The sequence below is a fragment of the Paroedura picta genome, chromosome 4, assembly GCF_049243985.1.
Source record: "Paroedura picta isolate Pp20150507F chromosome 4, Ppicta_v3.0, whole genome shotgun sequence".
Taxonomy (NCBI): Eukaryota; Metazoa; Chordata; class Lepidosauria; order Squamata; family Gekkonidae; genus Paroedura; species Paroedura picta.
The window spans coordinates 90,495,833-90,516,500 of record NC_135372.1 but is presented as its reverse complement, the minus strand read 5'-3'; the positions used below and the strand labels follow the sequence as shown (position 1 = coordinate 90,516,500).

The following is a 20,668-nucleotide window of genomic DNA, read 5'->3' as shown; positions in this document are numbered from 1 at the left end:
TGTTGGTCTTAAAGGTGCTACTGGACTCTGATTTTATTGTGCTACTTCAGACCGACACAGCTACTCATTTGATATTAAATTCCATTACATTAACATGCAAGGACATGTTGGGTTCTTTCAGGGAAGAAAAAAGAGGAAATAGCAGGGGAGGGGAAATGAGACCCGCTCCCCCCGCCAACAAGTCCTTGTGGATTGCCCACATTTGTTTTCTGAGTCTGGTTTTTCAGCTGATTCAGTGTCAGCTTGAAATCACCCCAAACCGTTCTTAATGAAGTGATGTTTTAACTGAGCCATAGTATACATAACCTAAATATCATTATTAGAATTGAATTATTTAGTTCTTTCACATGATATGAAAGGCAGACTCCTCATCAGCTATATTGATAGTCTAGCAAAGAATTTGTCCTTTCACATTTAATTCCTGGCTAAGAATGTAAACAGTCCTTTTATCTCTCCCTGCCTAGTAATATGCTGCTGTTGTCTCCAGCACTGCAATGTTTTGTGAGTGCATCCAAATCAGGAAGAAGAAAAGGTATAGTGCCGAGGCAGAAAAATGGGAATTTAATCCAATAAAATAGTATTAAAAGGCATCATTCATTGCTTATATATGAACGGATCATATATCATGCCAGGATGAAGGTGAGAGAGGTGGTTTTTTGACATTTTAACAGATTGTCTCATTGCCAAGCTGCTTCTCTCTGCTAGAGGTGTGGTTTTGTGCTACTTAGTCTGTAGTCCCTGATGAGAGTTGAACTGCTCAGCTTGTTCTTCTAAATATGGTGTGCATTTCAATTAAGGGAGTGATATGCAGACCTTGGTTTCCTTATCACTCCATTTCAAAGATTCTGAAGTGGGTTTTGAATTAGAGAGGGTTCCTAGCTTCTGTTGGTATTCAGTGTTCAGTTTTGATGATAGGGAGGCTCTGGTACCTAAGGGATGCATACTTTCTAACCCAATAGAACTGTGGCTGTTTAACACGACACCTCTCAAAGCCTTGTGCCAGTAAAAAGTCTTGCCTGCTGGGCAATAACACCTTTAGAAAGACAGTCTCTGCAGGAACAAGTACAGTCTTTGAGGAAGACCTCACATCACAGATACTTTTTATTTCCCCCAATATCTTCTCCAAATAGCCTCTCATGCATTTTGGTAATCTCAAAAAAAAAAAAAAAAAAAAAAAGCCCAGCAATTGCTGCCTTTGTCCTAAGCTATCAAGCAGAGCATAGCTAGTTGGGGGAGTTCCTTAGGATGAGTAGAAAAGTGTATCTAAAGGTGTTATTGCCCAGCAGACAAGTGTAGTATAGATACGTCTGCTAAGAATTTTGAGAGATGTCCTGCTAGCTCCTAGTCAGTGTGATTGACTTCAGTAGACAAGAGGTTTGACCTAAGAGCTATTTCTTTAGGGCTCCTGTGAACAGGCTACAGTTCTGCGAGGTAGCAAGCCCAGCTCCAGTGTTGAAATGTCTGGAACAAGGGAATAAACAAGCAAGTTTAGCAGATGTGCGAGTTCAACAGCAGGATGAGGAAACTAGGTCACAAGTCTCTACACATCCCTAAAAGGATAAGTATACTTTTATGTAGATAATGATATCTACATAAATATGAAATATATAAAGATGTTTTTTTAAATAAGCATTTATGAAGGTAGAATGCCAGCAGGGGGTTGGAACTATCCTGTGTATTGTATTGAGTACAACATGTATGACTATCTGCTATCTGGAAAGAAGCCATGGTGGTGGGCTTGTTGCAAGGTGCTCCTGTTCCTCAGAAAATGACTTCACACTCTCAAAGCCAAGGTGGCTGACTTAGAGAAACCAGTTAGGCACACAAATAAGACTCTCAGGAACTTGTTAAATTTGTCCCACTTCAAGAATGGCAGTCCCACCACTTTCAGGGAGCACGAAGGTCAAGGAGAAACAGAACTCTGTGCTGATGAAAGGGGGAATATTCCCTCAGAAGAGACCCTTCTACAGCTGGTGAATGTGTATCTTTTTGCACCAATGAACTATCCCTAGGTGGGGAGGGAAGAGGGCTTCTGGTAGTTGGTAATTAGATCCTCAGACATGTAAATATATGGGTTGCAGACCTGCATACTGACTGCACAATGACTTTCTTGCCTGGTTGTGGACAAGGCTGGGGAGGAGCCTAGTGGTTATGGTACGTGTTGACACCAATCATGTGGGGAATTGAGTCTTAAATCAATCAATTTTTATTTTTATAACCAGCCCTTTGTACACTCAGGACAGGTAACAACAGTTATATAATTCTAACATCAAATATTAAGACAAAAACACCATTCTACTTCTGTAGCCCCCAACTAATTCAGGTTTTCACTGGGTCCAATCTTTAGAACAAGTCCATTCTCCATTTATGGCAATGAGGCCAGAATATCTTGCAGGTATGTCAAGGCTCAGACCATAGGCCTGGTGGAACAGCTCTGTCTTGCATGCCCAGTGGGAAGTCCTGCATGGCCCTGGTCACTTTTAGCAGAGTGTTCTACCAGGCCAGGACCAAGGCCAAAAAGATCCTGGCCCTGGTTGAATCCAATTTAATCTACTTTGAGCTGGGAATCCTCAGCAGATTTTGGTCTGATTATCTTAAGGACCTTTGAGGGATGTAGTGGAAAAGGCAGTCCCATAGATATTCTGGTCCCAGACCATTTAGGGCCTTGAAGGTTAATACTAAAACCTTGCACTTGTTTCCAATCTGGAATCAGTGCAGCTGGGAAAACACTGGTGTAATGTGCGCTGTCCACTGGGTCCTGGAGGAAAAATTAAGACTGCATTTCAGGGGACTCAATGCTAGGATCTCCAAGGTAACCTTAGACATGCTGCCTATTCCATGCACATATACAACTAGACAGACTCAACATGTAGAGGAGACGATGGTGTAGGGAGGAAGGGTTCAAGTTTGTTGGGATGCTCCTTGGACCCAAGAGGAGCTATACAAAAGAGTAAGGAACCAAGGAGGAACCAGACTGCTAGCATTTTAAATTTAAAAAGTAGAATGGCAGTTTTAAAATTGCCAACAGAATGGCTCATCTCTGAGAGATAAAGATGGTTCTACTTGACAAGATCTAGAGACCTCTTATTGTTCTACTTGACAAGATCTAGAGGCCACAGGAGGAAAATGTAGGCCTAATGTGTCTGAGGAATTATAGATGTTTATATACAAATGCTAGAAGTGTCTAAAGTAAAATGGGGAGTTGGAATGCTTAGTGTCAGAGGAGATCATAATTGTGGGCATTTAAGAAACTGATTCCTGGCTATAAGTCATATCAGAGGGATAGGGTGGGAAGGGTCAGAGTGGAGTGGCTCTCTATGACAGAGAGGGTTTATAGTCCAGTATAAAATTGAGAATATAAGATAAATAGATCCATTTACAAAAATATTATGGGTGGAAATAGAGGACCCAAAAGGAAGCTTTAACTCTGGGAGGTTTTTATTACCCACCAGATCAAAGTTCACAGGATGATTTAAATTTTTAAAAAGGAAAACAGATGAAATCACTGTGTCATAATAGGTGGTTTTAACTACCCACACTCAATTGGGTCAACAGGAGAAAGAGATGGTGTTTCTAGATAATGGCAGTGTTATGGAACAGATGGTCACTGGACCTACCAGTGGGAGGTGATCCTGTGTTGTTTCTAAGTAATGCTCAAGACCTGGTGAGATATGTAAATGTGATAGCATCAATTGGGAACCGCATGATTAAGTTTAGCATCAAGTAGAGAGTGCTTTTTATAAACTTCTTCATCACAGGCTGCTAGGTAAAATCATGGAATAAGAAGACAAGTCCTCTTGTGGATTCAAAACCAGTTAATTAAAAAGAAAAGAGCAAGTATAAATGGGCAATTTTCATAGTGGGGTACCACAGAGTTGGGGACTGGTACTGGTTCGTGGATCAGTCGGTACCGGTCTGCGACTCATCTTCGTCCTCTTCCCCAGCTCCTGCCTCTGGGGCTGCCCTGCCACTCTGCTGCCAGCTCACCGTTGGTGCTCTCCAGCGGCAGCCATGGCTGGGGTTCCCCTCGGCATGGCACAGCACAGCTGCTGCTGGCAGCACCCCCAGTGGGCGGCGGGGTCAGGGGCGCCATCGGGAAAGCAAGTGGAGCAGGGGCTCAGGCAGCGGCAACGTCCCTCGGCAAAAGACTACCCGCCCCCGGTCCTCAGTAAAATTGTCAAGGGTTTACTGGTCCCCGTTGATAAAAAGGTTGGGGACCACTGCTTTAGAGCCAAAATTTTGACTATCAATATATAGTGATTGAGTCAGAACTTGGGGTAACTGACTAGGAAAGAGATCTTGGAGTCATGGAGACATTGATGTTGACTCAGTCTATGACTGCAATTAAAAGGGCAAATGGTAAGCTGGGTGTTATTAGGAAGAGGATTGGAAACAAGTCAGCCAGTATCATAATGCCCCTGTGTAAATGTAAGATGCAATCTCATCTGGAATACTGTGTACAATTCTGGCCACCATACCTCAAAAAAGATAATACATCATTGGAAAAAGTGCAATGATTAAGAGTACGGAGCACCTTCCCTATGAAGAAGGTTAAAGAGGGCTCTTTCGCTTGGAGAAATGATGATTAATGGGTGACATAATAGAGGTTTGCACAATTATGCATAGGTTAGAAAAGGTAGAGAAAGAAGTACTTTTCTCCCTTGTGGGCACTCAATAAAATTAATGAACATCAAGCTTAGAATAGATAAAAGGAAGTACTTCTTCACCCAAAGAGTAATTAACACGAGGAATTCACTGCTGCAGGAAGTGGTGGTAGCTACAAGCTTAGACAGCTTCAAGATGGAACAGAGGTTGATCAGTGGCTATTAGCCATATACATGGAACAGTCTGAGGCAATGATGCTCTGTATTCTTGGTGCTTGGGGCAAAACTGTGGGAGGGCTTCTGGTCTTACTGGTCCTCCTGATATTATGGCCACTGTATGATAGAGAGTGTTGGACTGGGTGGGCCATTGGCCTGACCCAATATGACTTGTTTAATGATGGTAAAGAGATCAAATGCATTCAAGAATTCATTTTTCTTGGATCACAAAAGGATAAGAGTGGTGATTGCAGAATGGGAATTAAATGTGGAGTTGCTCTGGGTCACTCAGCAACGATAAGCTTGAGTCAAACCTGAAAAAGCAAGGAACCTGGATTATCAAATGTAGATGTTCAATCTTTTATATTTCCAATACCCACTTACGGTTGTGAAAGTTGGATGATGAAGAAATTGGACAGAAGAATTGATTTGTTTGAACTCTGGTGCTGGAGAAGACTTCTGCAGATTGACAAAAGTCAAAAACAAGGAAATACTATACCAGAGTGCATAAAGCCTGATATACCACTGGAAGGCATGAAACTCCAACTCACTTACTTTGGCTGTATCATGCAATCCAACTCAATAGAGAGAACAATTATGCTAGGACTGGTCAGTGGTAAAAGGAAACCAGGCCGACAAAGGGCATGGTGGTTAGATACAGTCAAAATGGACATTTGTCAGAGCATTATACCACTAAAAGGAGCAGTGCAAGATGCAGTCGAGACAACTGAGCCATAGTATCACAAAAAGACATGACTGAATGGCTAACATCATCATCAGTGTTCTTATTGCACTTCAAGTGATTGATATGCAGCCCTGAATGTGCTGACCTTTTGCCCTGAAAGTGCTAATGAAGTTAAAATACTTTTTCATCCCTCAAAGAGCTTTAGGCTCATCTACATAAAATTATATTCTTATCTTCCATGCCCTATTGGACAAAAGTTGCTGTCTCCCAAAGCAGAGTTTTTAAAATAGGTTTCCTAACTCATTTCTCAGAGGAAAAGGGATGACTTTTGTTTCAGCTAGAAGTAGCCAGACCCAACAGAAATCTAATCTTGTCCTCATTTTAGTTTTCAAATCGATACTTAATAAGTTTATGTTTTTTCTTTGTGTGAGTCCCTTGTCTCCCTCCTTCCTCTCAGTTCTCTGTTCTCATTTATATCTTCTGTCTGCTACTCAAGAGATAGTGACTCATTTCTTAGGTGCTTAAGGAGAGATTTAAGTCTTCCTTTTGGAGATCGTGAACAGGGATAGCTGCTGTTCTGCAAGGAGGAAGCTTGTCCAGCTTTCTTCATAACTTCCCAACTCTTCCTACATGTATATTCCTTTACTTCCTTTGTTAGATAAATTATTTATTGCTGAATTTGCAAAGGAGCCATTCAGTATGTATCAGGGTTAGATCTAAGCTTCCATTTTAACAATGAAGTATAAGAATTTCAAAAACAATGCGTAAAAATAATTTGCTCCTCTCATATTGCAATTGCAAGCTAACAAGAAGAATCTACTTGAAAAGTAGGTGTTGGACTCATTGGCTGATTCATTTGAAGACATGAGTTAAGAGCCAACAGGCCAAGAATCTCATTCCCAAGGCCAGGGGTAGTCAAACTGCGGCCCTCCAGATGTCCGTGGACTCCAATTCCCAGGAGCCCCCTACCAGCATTCGCTGGCAGGGGCTCCTGGGAATTGGAGTCCACGGACATCTGGAGGGCCGCAGTTTGACTACCCCTGCCCAAGGCCATAGTGGAGCTTTGTTGCATAGCTGAAACAGCAAAAGCAAAATCAATCCTAGGAAACTGTTAAAATAGTAGTTGTGCTGTGGAGAAGTTTCTGTTGGCATCTTGTTGGATACTGTCTTTTGTACTGTGTTGCATGTATTAGAAAGACATTTACTTCTGGCCTGAGTTACATGTATTAAGTTTCAAAGTGAAATGACACTTAAAGTGTAAATGTTTAAAACTTGCATTTATAGAAGAATATAAATATTGTCTGGGGTCAAACTCATTTTATCCACAGTTGCAATAACTGAGAATCCTCCTTTTGACTCCTCAGCCATTACTTATTTCTGAGAGCAGGCAGGGCAAGAAGGTACTGGCTTCTCTTCACCAAGATGGGTGATTTATTAGGCTAATTAGCACTGAAACATTTTAATTGATTCAGAACACCTGTTTTTTAATTGATCTGTTAAATTTAAATAAATATGAAAGTTACCAAAACTACCTTTGTAGAAGTATCTTTTAAAGAATATTGAACCAGAGGAAGGAGGGGAAAGTGAGCCCCATGGGAGACAGGAGATGCCATGGGAAAAGGAAAAAACCTCGTGGGATCCAACCCAATAGCGACAATTAAGGACTGTTTGTTCCTGTTTCCTGTAGTATGATTAGGGTTGCCAGGCATGGCAACCAGGGGGAGACTGGGGGGACATGGAGGTATGGCCATTGGTGATGGTGTGGCATCATATCTCAGAAATCCCAGAAGTGACATCATACCCCTCTAGGAATTGCTGGAAATTCCAGCTTTGGAAATACACTGGCAAGAAAAACATCTCTGTGCTTTTAAAAAAAGGTTCTAACACAGGGAATGGGAAACCAGTTAGGCAATGTGCCTTTTGATCTCAGCATCACCAGTTCATTGGGGAAGAGATCGAAATGTAATCTGCTGTTAAAGCTATAGTTGATTGATCCACCAATTAAATTGATTAAAAGTTAGTCCTAGAAATTGAAGGGAGGACAATAAATGACAATGGAAAGAACAGGATATAAAATGTCATTTATATAACTTGAAGTTTATAAGTTGGTTTTTGGTAGATTTCATAGCCATCTTGAGCCAGAAAAAAAACTAATAAATCTGTGCAGCCTGAAGTAAAATCTGAATTATTTTCCAAACAATGGCTGTGGATATGAGAGAAGCTCAATTCTTCTAGTGAGAATTTTGTGTTTCATATATATTGATTCAGTTTACATATTAAGGCAAACCATAATTTGGCTGTTCATACCCAAAGTTTGTGCTTGCACTGTTTCTTTCCCTTCTATTCGTTTTATCATTCTCTGCTGTTTGCTGTTCATAGTCATATGATTCCAGGGAATATTTCAGTCCTGAAACAATAATGTCATGAGCAAGAACTCCTGGCTGGGAGAGACGATCTTAAGAGCAACTCACCCTCTGAACAGTAACTCCATCCTGGGATTTGCCAGAGTTGTGTTTTTAGGAGTTGATTATTTTACAGAATTTAAATGCACAAATAGCCAGACCCAATCTAGGATCTGATTCATATACAAAAAGATGAAACTGACAATATTTTCTGTCTTAAAAACAAAAAAAAAATATTCCTGAAAGAACCCAGCAAGTCTTTGTTGATTGAAATTCAAATGCCCCCTTGTTTTTCCCCTATCTTATTCTATATAGACCCCCCACCCCCCAAAAAAATCTGTTTCACTCCTTCCAGGTGGGAAAAGTTGATCCTGAAAGTTTTAAATAAATACAAAGACAGAATACTGCTTTTTACATGTTTGGGCGCAGGGATGATGGAAATGCAGAAGACATGGTTTCTTGGATGAAAACAGTGACTGAGGTGTGAAGTGCTTGACATCTGACACATTTTACTTTCCCCCTTTTGCTTTGCAGGATTAAATCTGTATCCGTGACTCTGGATGTATTGACTACTTGCCTTTGGAGTAAAGGTGACTTGCTCTTCTTTGGAATATGGTGCCTACTTTCAGCATCCAAGTATTTGTTGTGTCAGCGGTGGTTCTCTGCTGTTTGATGTCACCAACAGAAGCAGATAGTAAGTAGAACTTGAATGGAATGTTGTATGGCTAAGCAAATTTCAGCAGATTTTTTCCATCAAATGTTAAATCTCACTGGTCTAAAGTATGTGGAGTTGAAACAGTGGGTGGTATTTGTTTATTGTCAGCATGTTTGATGCTGGTAAACAAATCACAAAATGATGGGAGGATATTGAATCCTTTCATTGTTTTACTATTATGAGATCCCAGGTCTTCTTGGATAAGCGGGAGGGCAGTGCTTAATTTCTTATCACATCTGATATCTGTGCTTTATCTTTTTACATTTTTATCTTGCACTCTGGTATTGATTGGAACAGTAAATACATTTCACCTATAATTTTAAATAGATCCATTATATTTCTTTTTAACTATCATAGTTATTAGCTTAATTGTCCTGATAATTTTCGTCCCTGTTTACATGGGAAGTGCTCTTGCTTTTTTTATATATCTCTCTTTGTGGATGGATGTATATGGACAGGCCTTTGGACCTAGATTATGGATCATCCATATTCAACACATTTTCCTCTGTAATATTAAGTAAGTTTAATGTTGCCTCAAAGCTATGAATTTGGGCCTGGAAAAAAATATCAAGATATTGGGCCTGGAAAAAAATATCAAGTGATGTTATTTATCTCCATGCCACAAAAAGCCTCAACAATCCATTTCTACACATGAAGCCTCTGTTAAAGGGACAAGATGCTTTTCTCCACCCCAGTTGGAAACTCTTTATCGAGCAGGTAAGGTCCTACACTAAGAGGTAGGACCATTTGTTAGCTGTGAAGAGCAGGGCCTTTGCAGTAGTTGGTCCAAGGTTAGGAAATGCCTTCCTAAATAAGATGCAAAGTTACTTCTTCCTTTCAGGAAGCTGCTTCAGAATCCAGAAAACCTTGATTGGCATAGATGAAGTTGCTTCTTCCTGTCAATTGAGCTGCAAAATATTTTTGTGAATGTGAGAATGTTTTCCTGAAGAGACACAATCCAGGAAGAAAAACTTTCAAAAACATTGTAGCCAAACTGTGGGTCTAAACCAGTGATTCCCAAAGTGGGCGGTACCGCCCCCTGGTGGGTGCTGCAGTGATCCAGGAGGGCAGTGATGGGCCACAGGTGCATTTGGGGGCGATGAATAACTATTAAAATAAAAAAAAATGATTTCCAGGGCGCTGAGTAATATTTTTTCTGGAAAGGGGGCGGTAGGCCAGATAAGTTTGGGAACCACTGGTCTAAACTAACAGGCGCCAGTGCAATAAGTTAGCATCAACAAAAGCAAGATCTTTCTGGCACCTAAAGGATATGCACTGTAGAGTAATTTTTTGCAGATTCTTGCAGATACAACATGCTGTAAGGTTAATGTTGTAAGGAAAGCCAGCTGTTATCACTTGATGGTGCAGAACTCAGGAATGGTTTAAGGCTTCACAGAGCCCATAGCATCAGAGTTAGTTTAAGGATTTGTAGGGCCCTTGCGGAGTACCATTGTGGCAGGAGCAGCCAGACTGAGGGCAAAGGGACCCCCTACAGTGGAAAGAGGTGTTACTCTAAGAGTCCTTTAGGAGGGAAATGGGAGAGGACTTAGACTATGACCTTGATCCAAGTTGGAAGGCACCTTGTGGGACCTCTGGAAGTGTGGGGCCTGTAGTACATGTTACATGGATAAACCGGCCCTGGCATAAGTACAGAACAGAAGTAAAGGGGAAAAACTACCCAAGAATTATCCTTTTTTCAGCTTAATCATGGAGTCCTTTGAAGGGTAGTGGTAGATAGATAGAAGCCCCACTTCAGTTATTCACTCTCTGGATCATAATAATGTACATATAACTTGTACACCAAGTCTGAATAAAAACTACTCAAAATATGCTCTATTGTTTATACTCTGAATTATTACAGCACCACTGAATGTTGGCTTGAAAACAGAAATACCTGTTTCTTCCACCTCATCCCAGGTTTCTCTATCTCTCTCAGTCCCCCCCCCTTTTCAGAAAAAGTCATTTGCCTACCTTCAGGTGGCCCTGATGTGTAAAAATGTAGAAGTTGTCCTTCTATGTGGTAGTGGTGGTGGTGCTAAGTGGATGGGGATAGTCAATAGAGATTGATCTCTGTTTACAGCAGAGCTTCTATTCCAACAATTTAGCTCTGTGCTAGAAGTTTTGAAGGACACTCCATTTAAGGGCTGACTCTCTGTTGCCCTGCTAGTTCTTTTAAACTCTATAATAGAACTTAGAGCAGATCCTCAGCAACTCTAGGTGCCAGTATCAAACTTCCGATTACAGCGTGACCTGGTGCCTAGAACTGACATACATACATCAGAGCCTGATGAGGTTTGAAAGGAGAAAAAAATGAACAGATGTCCTTTTTGTATGAATATGAGCATGTAGTATTCAAGATGTAGTTCTGTGATGATTTCTGTAAGACATTTTCCTGTTTTGTTTGATTTTCTAGTACTTTGCTAGTTAATCCACAACATCTGTTTTTCTTTTGAATGATTGCTTCACATTGCACTAATATGTTCAAGGAATTGGTCATAAGATAATTCAGAATCCAAAATTATGTAAGTAAAACTACACTGGTGGCTTGGATTTCTTGTCATGACAGTACTTTGATAAGACTGGTACTGCAAGATGCAATCTTTCTGTGTTTATAATCAGCTGAGCTGAAAAGATGAGGTGCTATTTGTAAAAACTTTTCCCATCCTACAAAAGCTGCCCCTTTTTCGCAAAGGTAAAGGCTATGGTCAGAGCAGCAGTGTTTGCCTGGTCAAAGTGAAGCTAGCAAGTATTACACTCATTCTAAACTGGGTTTTCTCCATGACATAATGCTATTTGAAATTGAGCCCTAACTGGCTGGGATGTTTTGGACCCAAAACATTTAGGGATTCAAAGGCCAACCACGGCATTTTGGATTGGATCAAGAAATTAACAGGGAACTAGTAATGTTGGAATAACACTGGCGGTATATGCTCTCTGGAATTTATTCATTCAATTTATATACTTCCCCTAAATGTGATAGTGGGTAAACTTTGCTGCTACATTTTTATGACCTGAATTTTCTAATGCAAGACAGTGTTTCAAAAATATTATTAGTCACATGTTTACTTGTGTATTTATACCCATTTTATCCTATATTGGAAGCACCTTAAATGCATAATCATAAAAGAGTATCAAGTTATTATCATTAACAGAACAGGTCGTGTACCATCAAACACATACTGAAAGTTGTAGTAAAATTAATTTATTCATTTATGGTGTTGGGTTCCTAAGCCTGATTGCTAGCAAATTCTCTGTAGTTGAATAGTTGGCGAGTAGTTGGAATAGCAGTAGATGGGGATTACCCCTTCAGGATTATCGGATTCCCAGGAGCAGGAAGCATTCCAGTTAGTGAGACCTACTGCACGACAATTCACATGCTAATATCATGGGGCAAGATCTTAAGAGGGCAGTACATTTATGGAAGGGAACCTCATTTTTGATCTCAGGCTCTCAAATTTAATGCCCTGCCACTGATATTACTTTCCTATTTGAAATGTTTTGGAGCACAATCTTCAGAAATTCTTAAAGGTTATTGAGAAAAAGAACTGTTAAAATACAGTCATCTCAGGCCAGGAAGGCTCTTAGAATCAGAACGTGATCCAGAAAGTGACTGGCAGCCAGTGCACCTGCTGCACAATCCATTGAATCCACCGTCTTAGATGACCTGTGGTGTTCTGTATTAGGTACAATTTTGGGATAAGAAAAGCTCTTATTGGTATGAATAATTTCTCATATTATACAAGATCTCTACCAGTGATCTCCAGTGTAGCACCTGCAGGTGCCATGGTCCTTGCCAGTGTGTTTCCTGCTGCCAGCATTAAAAAGTAAAGTAAAGGTATCCCCTGTGCAAGCACCAGGTCATGTCTGACCCTTGGGGTGACGCCCTCCAGCGTTTTCATGGCAGACTCAATACGGGGTGGTTTGCCAGTGCCTTCCCCAGTCATTACCATTTACCCCCCAGCAAGCTGGGTACTCATTTTACCGCCCTCAGAAGGATGGAAGGCTGAGTCAACCTTGAGCCGGCTGCTGGGATTGAACTCCCAGCCTCATGAGCAGAGCTTCAGACTGCATGTCTGCTGCCTTACCACTCTGCGCCACAAGATAATGCCTGCATTATCCTTACACAAAGTAGCTCTCCTACAGAGCAAGTAACCAATCCTCAGTTTCCTCTGCTTCACTGTAGATGCACCAGAAAAGCTCAACAGACAGTACCTTTGTATCTGTAGGACAGGGGTAGGCAAATGCTGGCAGGGGCTCATGGGAATTGTAGTCTATGGACATCTGGAGGGCCACAGTTTGCCTACCCCTGTTGTAGGGAGTATCCACTCAGAAGCAACATCTCCCAGTATTCTGTTATTGGTTTCTACCCCCATGGAAGCCATTTTAGGGTTGCTATGCCAGTTTTATTCTTTTGCAGTTGTCACATTATTGTTTCCTTATTGGTAGGGCAGATTTTTGCAGACTGGGTGACCTTTCATCCTTCTGTATTACACAGGTAAACTTCGAGGCCCCTTGCATATTTTTGGCCTTGAAGTGCAACTCTGAATTCCAATTTTTCCCTTATCCATCCTCAGTTGTGCTCCTGATAACAAGGTGATACTGTTCAGAGCAAATTGGTTTGAATCACTGCATTAGAGGACAGAATGGAAGTGCATCAGCTGCAATTGGCAGCACTGCTGAATGCTGGCAATTTCATTTTTCCTTGCTGTCTGTTTGACAGGCAGGAATCAGTGCAATCAAATGCCCAGTTAAGTGCTGATGCTACGTGGAGATGGAAATTGTATGTTTTACAGAAAAGACAAATCCATAGAAACACCATACAGTTGTATGTTTTTGGCAGAAGCAATGTGCTGGTGAATAACAATACAAAACAGTTATTCCAAAGGGGGAATCTAGAGGGGAACTCAGATGTCCTGTTTATTTTTTTAGAAATTTGAAGAAAGCCTTTGCATTGTGGAAGAGAAAACATGATCTATATAAACATAACCTCTCTCTCTCTCTCTCTGTGTCTCTCTCTCTCTATCTATCTATCTCTCACACACACACACACACACACACACGAAGAAGCCCTTCCTTTATGTCTCTGAAGTTGCCAAAAAGTACTATTGAGGTGTCAGGCTCAATTAATATCTGCTAAGTGCTTTGAGTTTCTGTGCTACAAAGTGATAGTGTGGAATAGAGCTATAATTGACCCAGGTCCCTGGGCTTGGTGAGAGAATTGTGTGTAGAAGTGGAGCATAATTGATAATGTAGCAGGGTAATATATGGTTCAGCTGCTCTGCGTATGGATCTGACAGCAGACTTCTATGAACCTCAGAACCTCGTGGGTCTCCCATTCTCAAAATCTCTTTTGTTGCTGCGGCAGATTTTAGTACTGCTGCTGCTCAAGTTTCTTGATGATTAGGCAGCTGTGCATATAGTGAACATCACAGGGTGAGATAAAACAGATTGCTGGAGTGCCATTTAGTGGTTTTGGCAGAGGGGATAAATTCTGTAGACTCTCCGAGGGCTAATTTTACAAGGTACTGACAATTGTAGTTGTGAAAATGGGCATGTGACTCTTAATATTCTAGATTAGGAAAGAGTTTAGCATAGGAAGCACTAGGCTAAACTAATAATCTTTCTGTTTAGATGACAAAATTTTTCTTCCTAGTGAAAACTGTTGGTGAGGTCTGTACTGGTATTTGCCTAAGACTTTATTTGTAGTTTGCTGATGCTAATTTGACAGAATTCTTCCAAATTTTCCTCTGTGGAGAATAGTGGAAAAATATTAAATTTCCTCTCATGTGTTCAGTTCTGTCAAGGTGACCCTAATTCCATTACAGCATTTTGGAACAGATTCAGGATGATTGTTCTACACTTTCTCAGCTTCTTCATGTTTGTCTTTTATGCGCCCTCTCTGCTTCCCCTTCTGTCAGCTCTTGACTGTGCAGGAGAAAATGGCTTTGCAGATTTCATTTAATGTTCATTTCAATTGTCAAGGAAAAGATGTGCTTTTGAGGCTTCTGGAATATATTGCTTACAAAAAACCAAAACACTGCAAATCTTTTTCTGGAAATGAAAATCAATTCTTTTAGCAGAGGCTATCAGAGGCCTTCTCTCTCTCTCTCATCCTCTTATTAGGCTTTGTATTTGAGGTTTTGGCCCTGGCTTCCATTAGCAGGGGGCAGGTCTGGGTGACCCACCAGAGCTGTTTTTCCCCATGCCCAGTGAGTTTCAAATTATCTCAAAGAGAATTTCAAGACTTTAAAGGGGAAGAAAGCCATCCCACAAATTACCTTGCATGATGGAGGAACAAAAGAGGAGCTTATATAAATGGAGGTGTGAATTAACAGAGGATGTGCTCAATTACCTGCACTTGACTTCATGGCATTTGTGAAGAACTAGGTTTCCCTGGAAGAAAGACCATGGGTGGACTGCAGTAAAGAGAACAGTCCTGTCAAGCCATTTGTGCCCCATTATCTGTTGCTTTACATGGATCTACATTTCTGTTGCTATGAAGAACAGTTTATGGCAAGCAGTGTCTTGACCCTTTAGATTAAAAAAAAAATGAAATCTAGGAAAATGGCAAATATGTGGTTGGGGTGGTTTGAGGAACATCACTGCTGACCATAACCATTATAAACAAGAAGAGCTAATATTTTTTGTACCCAGCTTTTTATTACTCAAAGGAGTCAGAGTCTCCAGTGGATTACAATCACCTACCCTTCCTCTCGTCACAACAGACACCCAGTGAGGTAGGAGAGGCTTAGAGAGCTCTGTGAGAACTGTGACTGGCCCATCATTATCCAACTGGCTATGTGTGGAGGATTACCTGAAAATGAAAAACAGTTCTCCAGATAATGTCCATTGCCCTTAACCACTGCACCAAGCTGGTAAAGGCCTGAATAGTGGAAACATTAGGTATTATTTTTATTTTATTTGTTATATCTCCATACTGCCCTCCCTTATAACTCAGGGCCGTTTACAATAAACGTTTGTAGCTTGCAGAGTTGTAACTTGCAGCTCTTAGTACATAGAACAGAGAAAACAATAACAGTTTGAATTAATAACACTTTAAACTAGGGTGGGGCACAGTGGTCCTAATCTGGACCACTTCGGCTGAGGCTGTTTCGGACTCTGTCGCCTCGGCCAAAATGGCCAAAGCACTTTGCCTGAGGTGCCAAAGGAGAAAGGAGGGACAGCAGCACACCACAGCAGGGTGGGGTGGGGAAGACATCTGTGGCGGTACGCGGTACAGTGGGGGTGAGACAGCTGTGTCAGGCATGGCATGGCGCATCGGCAGTGCACCATGGCGGGGTATGGTAGGGGGAGACAAGAGCTCATCCCCCTGAGGAAGGTAAGTGCTGTCCCTTTAAGTGTTGCTCTGAAGTCTTGGCGCCAAGGCAGCATCGAAGCAGGCTGCTTCCACTCTGGCTTTTTTCGGTGTGTGTGTTTGTGGGGGGGGGGCATTCGATCGCCAAGGATCACTAGTTTGTTGGCACTCAAGGGGCATAGAACTCTTTGGGGCTCATAAGCAGAAAGGTAGTCCCTCAAGTACGTAGGGCCCAGACCACGTATGGCCTTGAAGGTGATTATCAAGGCCTTAAGCCTGATCCAGAATTCAACTAATAGCCAGTGCAGCTGTTGGAGCATGGGCCCGATGTGGACATTCAGAGTGTTCCTGTGAGAACCCTAGCTGCTGTGTTCTGTACCAGCTATATTTTCTGGAGCAGGGATAAGGGTAGGCTTTTGTACAGCGAGATGTACAAATCTATTCTAGAGGTGACTGTTGCGAGGATCACTGTGGCTAGATGTTCTGGGGCCAGGTAGCTTAGCTTGGCGCGGGGGAAGAACACCAGTTGCGAGGATCACTGTGGCTAGATGTTCTGGGACCAGGTAGCTTAGCTTGGCGCAGGTGGAAGAATACCAGCTGTGCTAGTCTTGTGACCTGTTCCTTCATAGAGAGGGAGATACCAAAGGTCACACCCAGGTTCCTGGCTGAGTTAGTTGTACTCCATCCAGGCAGGGCAGCCATGCTTCCTAACTAGAGCCCTTTCTACCGAACCACAGGCTTCCATCTTTGAGGGATTAGGCTCTGTTTGAGCCAGCCTGTCACTGCTTCCAGACATCTGGCTAATGAGTCTAGGGGAGAGTCAGGACGACTGTTCATCATTGGCAAATTGATGACATCCCAGTCTGAACATCTGTGCCAGTTGGGTTAGAGCAGGGGTAGTCAAACTGCGGCCCTCCAGATGTTCATGGACTACAATTCCCATGAGCCCCTGCCAGTGTTTGATGGCAGGGGCTCATGGGAATTGTATTACATGGACATCCAGAGGGCTACAGTTTGACTACCCCTGGGTTAGAGGGCACATGAAACTATTGAATAGAATTGTGGAGAGAATCACTCCCTGTGACACCTCCACATGGGAGTTGGCAGTGATGGAATTGGTTCTCTCCGATAGCTACCCTCTATCTGCGACCCCAGAGAAAGGAGATCAGCCATTAAAGGTCTGTCCTGTGTATCCTGTTGTCAGCAAGGTGGCGAGCTAGTAGCTCATGGTCAACTGTGTCAAACACTGCATGAGGTCAAGCAATGTGAGCAGCACTGACCTGCCTTTGTCCAGCTGGTGGCAGGGGTCATCAATCAGGGCAACCAGTTCTGTCTCAGCCCCATGGCCAGGCCAGAAGCCCACTTGGGCTGGGTCCAGAACCGAAGCTTCATTCAGGAATGCTGTTAGTTAGTCCACAGCAGCCCTTTCCTAACTCCTTTCCTAGAAACACTAGATGCAAGACAGGGTGGTAGTTGACAGGTTTGCATGTGTCCAAGGATGGTTTCTTTAGTAGTGGTCATACTGCTGCCTCTTTCTACCCCTCTAGGAATTCTTTGGTTGAGAGAGAGAGATTTATAATAAATATTTTGCAATAAGTAATCAATTGTTGCTGGATCCTGCACATAATTTTCTTGGGGTCTGGGAAGTTGCAAAAGGATCTGTCGGTGTTTGGCAAACGTAAATCTGGCTTTAAGTGTCAAGATGTTAAAAGGGTTTTGAGTAGCTGGGTTAAGAAGCATCTCCCTCCTTTAAGACAAAGAGGTTGAAGTGACCTCTTGCTAATAATCATTGCTGGGTACCCCCTCCCTATTTGTCACTGTTTATTTAACATTATTGTGTCACTTCTTCCACTTCTTCTTGTCCTGCCATCTGCATCTTAGGCTTGGGCGTCTGATAATGGCCACATGGAGTTCTGCATGCTCCCAGGGCTCTAGATGTTTTTTTCTTACTATTAGTGGGTAGTGAATTTGATGTTCTTAACTGCCAGAATTTACAGACTTTGGTAGTTTAAAAACTCATTTAGAACAGTTTTATTTTTCAGTTCCTGGTTGGCTGTATTATCAGCTAACAGCACCTGAGTCTTGTCTGGACAGAACTTCGGTTTGGAGGTTTGTGCCAAGTAGCCAAGTTCAGCATCTGGAGGGCACATCTTTATGCACATCTTTCCCTCTTTTCCTGAAACCCATCAATTTTGCATTCCTGTTTCTCTAGTTTTCTAGTGCAGGGGTAGTCAACCTGTGATCCTCCAGATGTTAATGGACTACAATTCCCATGAGCCCCTGCCAGAAAACGTTATTAGGGGCTCGTGAGAATTGTAGTCCATGAACATCTGGAGGACCACAGGTTGACTACCCCTGCTCTAGTGCATTCCAGTGTTCAGTTCATGAGGACACTGTACCCAAGAACTCCCAGAAGTAATCAATGCTGGGCAGCTGTTTTAAGGTGCAATCCACTTTGCAGTGTTTCTGAATTGCAAGAATAAAGTGTTTCCATCTACAGTGATATGCTCCATTATCTTAATCTTCTTCCACATAAAGGTCTGTAGCAATTACATAGAACGAGTTAAAGAAACCTCAGTGCAAACATAGAGAATGGATTGGAGACTTTGCAGTCTGATTAAAGAAGCAGTCTCTGTGAGTAGGCTGGTTTAGCTGGTTCCATCCTTGACATCTCTATGTAATATTTATATATATTATAGCTTTGCTGCTAAGAATAGTTTTTCTTCCAAACTTTTCTGTGCTGTATCAGGTATGCAGCCACTGTGGTGTAGAAACATTTTGACTCAGGGAACATCTGTATAGCCACCTCTCACACTGTCAGCTGCTGCAAATCTCAATGTGTGGGAAGTGAAAAAGGCAAGCACATAGCAACAGCAGGCCTCTTCTGCCCCATATCGAAAGGATATAGCTTGCTTTTAGAATCACAGTTCGTTGTGAGAGTATAATTGCCCAAATCTGTGTTTGTTGCGCACAAGGTTTGAGGAATCCCATGTTGAAATAGCTGCCATTTGTAGACTGCTGAAGAGGGCAGATGCACATTTATTTACTTTATAGCAGTGGTCCCCAACCTTTTTATCACCGGGGGCCACTCAACACTTGACAATTTTACTGAGGCCCGGTGAGGGGGGGGGTAGTTTCTCTACTCTCAACCACTGCCCTAACGCTCTCTGATCGCTATGGTAATGTTTAAACATCCCTTCAAAATAAGATACAGACACGCCACAACAATGAACATAAGGAACATTTTAATTTCATGGAAATTTTAACTCTTCACAATGACAAATCAATGGGAACCCTGAGCTTGTTTCTCTGCAACGAGATAGTCCCATCTGGGAGTGATGGGAGACAATGACACCTGAAGTGTGTTGTAAAGGGCTGGGGGGGGGGGAGAAGGCGTCCTTCGGGGCCCACCTCCAATTAGTCGAAGGACCACATGTGGTCTGCGGCCCACAGGTTGGGGATCGCTACTTTATAGTACTCCTTTTTTGCAGAGACTCCAAACTGGATTAAAATATTTAATAGATTCAGAGCAGAAAAAAGAAAATGCTTCTTTACTAAACAAGTGATTAAAAGGTGGAATTCAATGACAGAGAATGTAGTGATGGCTTTAAAAGACCTTACAATTCATGGAAGAGGGTAGGTCTATAAGTAGCTGCTAGGCATGGTGACTAAAGGAAATCTCCTTGTTCAGAGTTAGAAAATGTCTGAATATCAGTGCTAGAAAGCAACATGGGGGGGGGGAGCCTTGGTCTCTATGCCCTGTTGTTGACCTTCCAGAGTCACTACCACCAAGGTAGCTGCTTTCTTAATTTCTCTTTCTAGTAATTAATGAATTCCTGTAAACAAAGTCTTCTGGACTCTCTTCCACATAAATGGATGCTCTTCCTTTGAAGAAATACTTTGTCTACATATTGTTTTGCTGATAGTATGCTAGTTACATATGAGGTATTTGTCTTCAGAATTCTTTTTGTTTTTCTTTTTAAAAAGCAAGCTTTATCCGTTATTGGTACTGACTTCATTGGTTACCAAACTGGGAGGCAACCTCCCCCCCCCCCGCCTCAACAATGGCACAAAAAACATGGAAGGTGTCAGTTTCCATAGAAAGGGAGAATTCTTCAGGAATCACAGCCAGTAGCACTCTCCTATAAAAAGATTTAGTATTGCGGCCACTCAAACTCTCAGGCTAATCCATGGGAGTTGCAGAAAGGTAAGGAACCTACAGGAACTTCTGGCCACCACAAGTTCTCCTCCCTCCTACCATTAGGTAGTTAACTTTGGGGGAGGGGGGGTGAGGTGCCCTGCTCTGTTTACCTTTTACTGCCAGTATTAGTTTGGTGCACTAGTCCATATATCCTTACATTAATCTGAATACAAATGGCTGTGTATGTAGATTCTGCACATTTGCCTGCTGAAGGGAGATACAGAAAGTTTAGAAGAGCCAGAGTTCAAACTGTTTGAAGAGAAACTTCTTTAGTAGCATGGCAGACAGATTTGTTGAGAGAAAACTTGGTCTCACTGGGACAGATGTCACAGTATTAAAATCCCTTCATCTCAACAGCTTTACTGGGCAAGACTAATCTTAACTAGCAACCCTGTGCCTTTGCAGGAAAGCATACTAATGATGTTTTGAGTTATCTTGCATGTTTTTAGCTATCGAAGCGTTAACGAAACCCTGGGCACGAAGACTCATGGACCTTGACTAATAGCAGTTTCCTCATTGCTTCTAATGCT

At 42.0% G+C, this 20,668-nt stretch overlaps 1 protein-coding gene across 17 annotated transcripts in view; it reads left to right on the top strand.

The window, feature by feature from the left end:
• PTPRF (protein tyrosine phosphatase receptor type F) overlaps positions 1-20,668 on the top strand; it is a 613,096-nt gene that overhangs the window by 206,603 nt on the left and 385,825 nt on the right. For all 17 annotated transcript variants that reach the window (XM_077334070.1, XM_077334074.1, XM_077334071.1 and 14 more), the window contains one exon: positions 8,442-8,601. In XM_077334070.1, coding sequence (XP_077190185.1) covers positions 8,520-8,601 — 82 coding nt within the window. In that variant the 5' untranslated portion in view covers positions 8,442-8,519. The remainder of the gene's footprint in view (positions 1-8,441; positions 8,602-20,668) is intronic.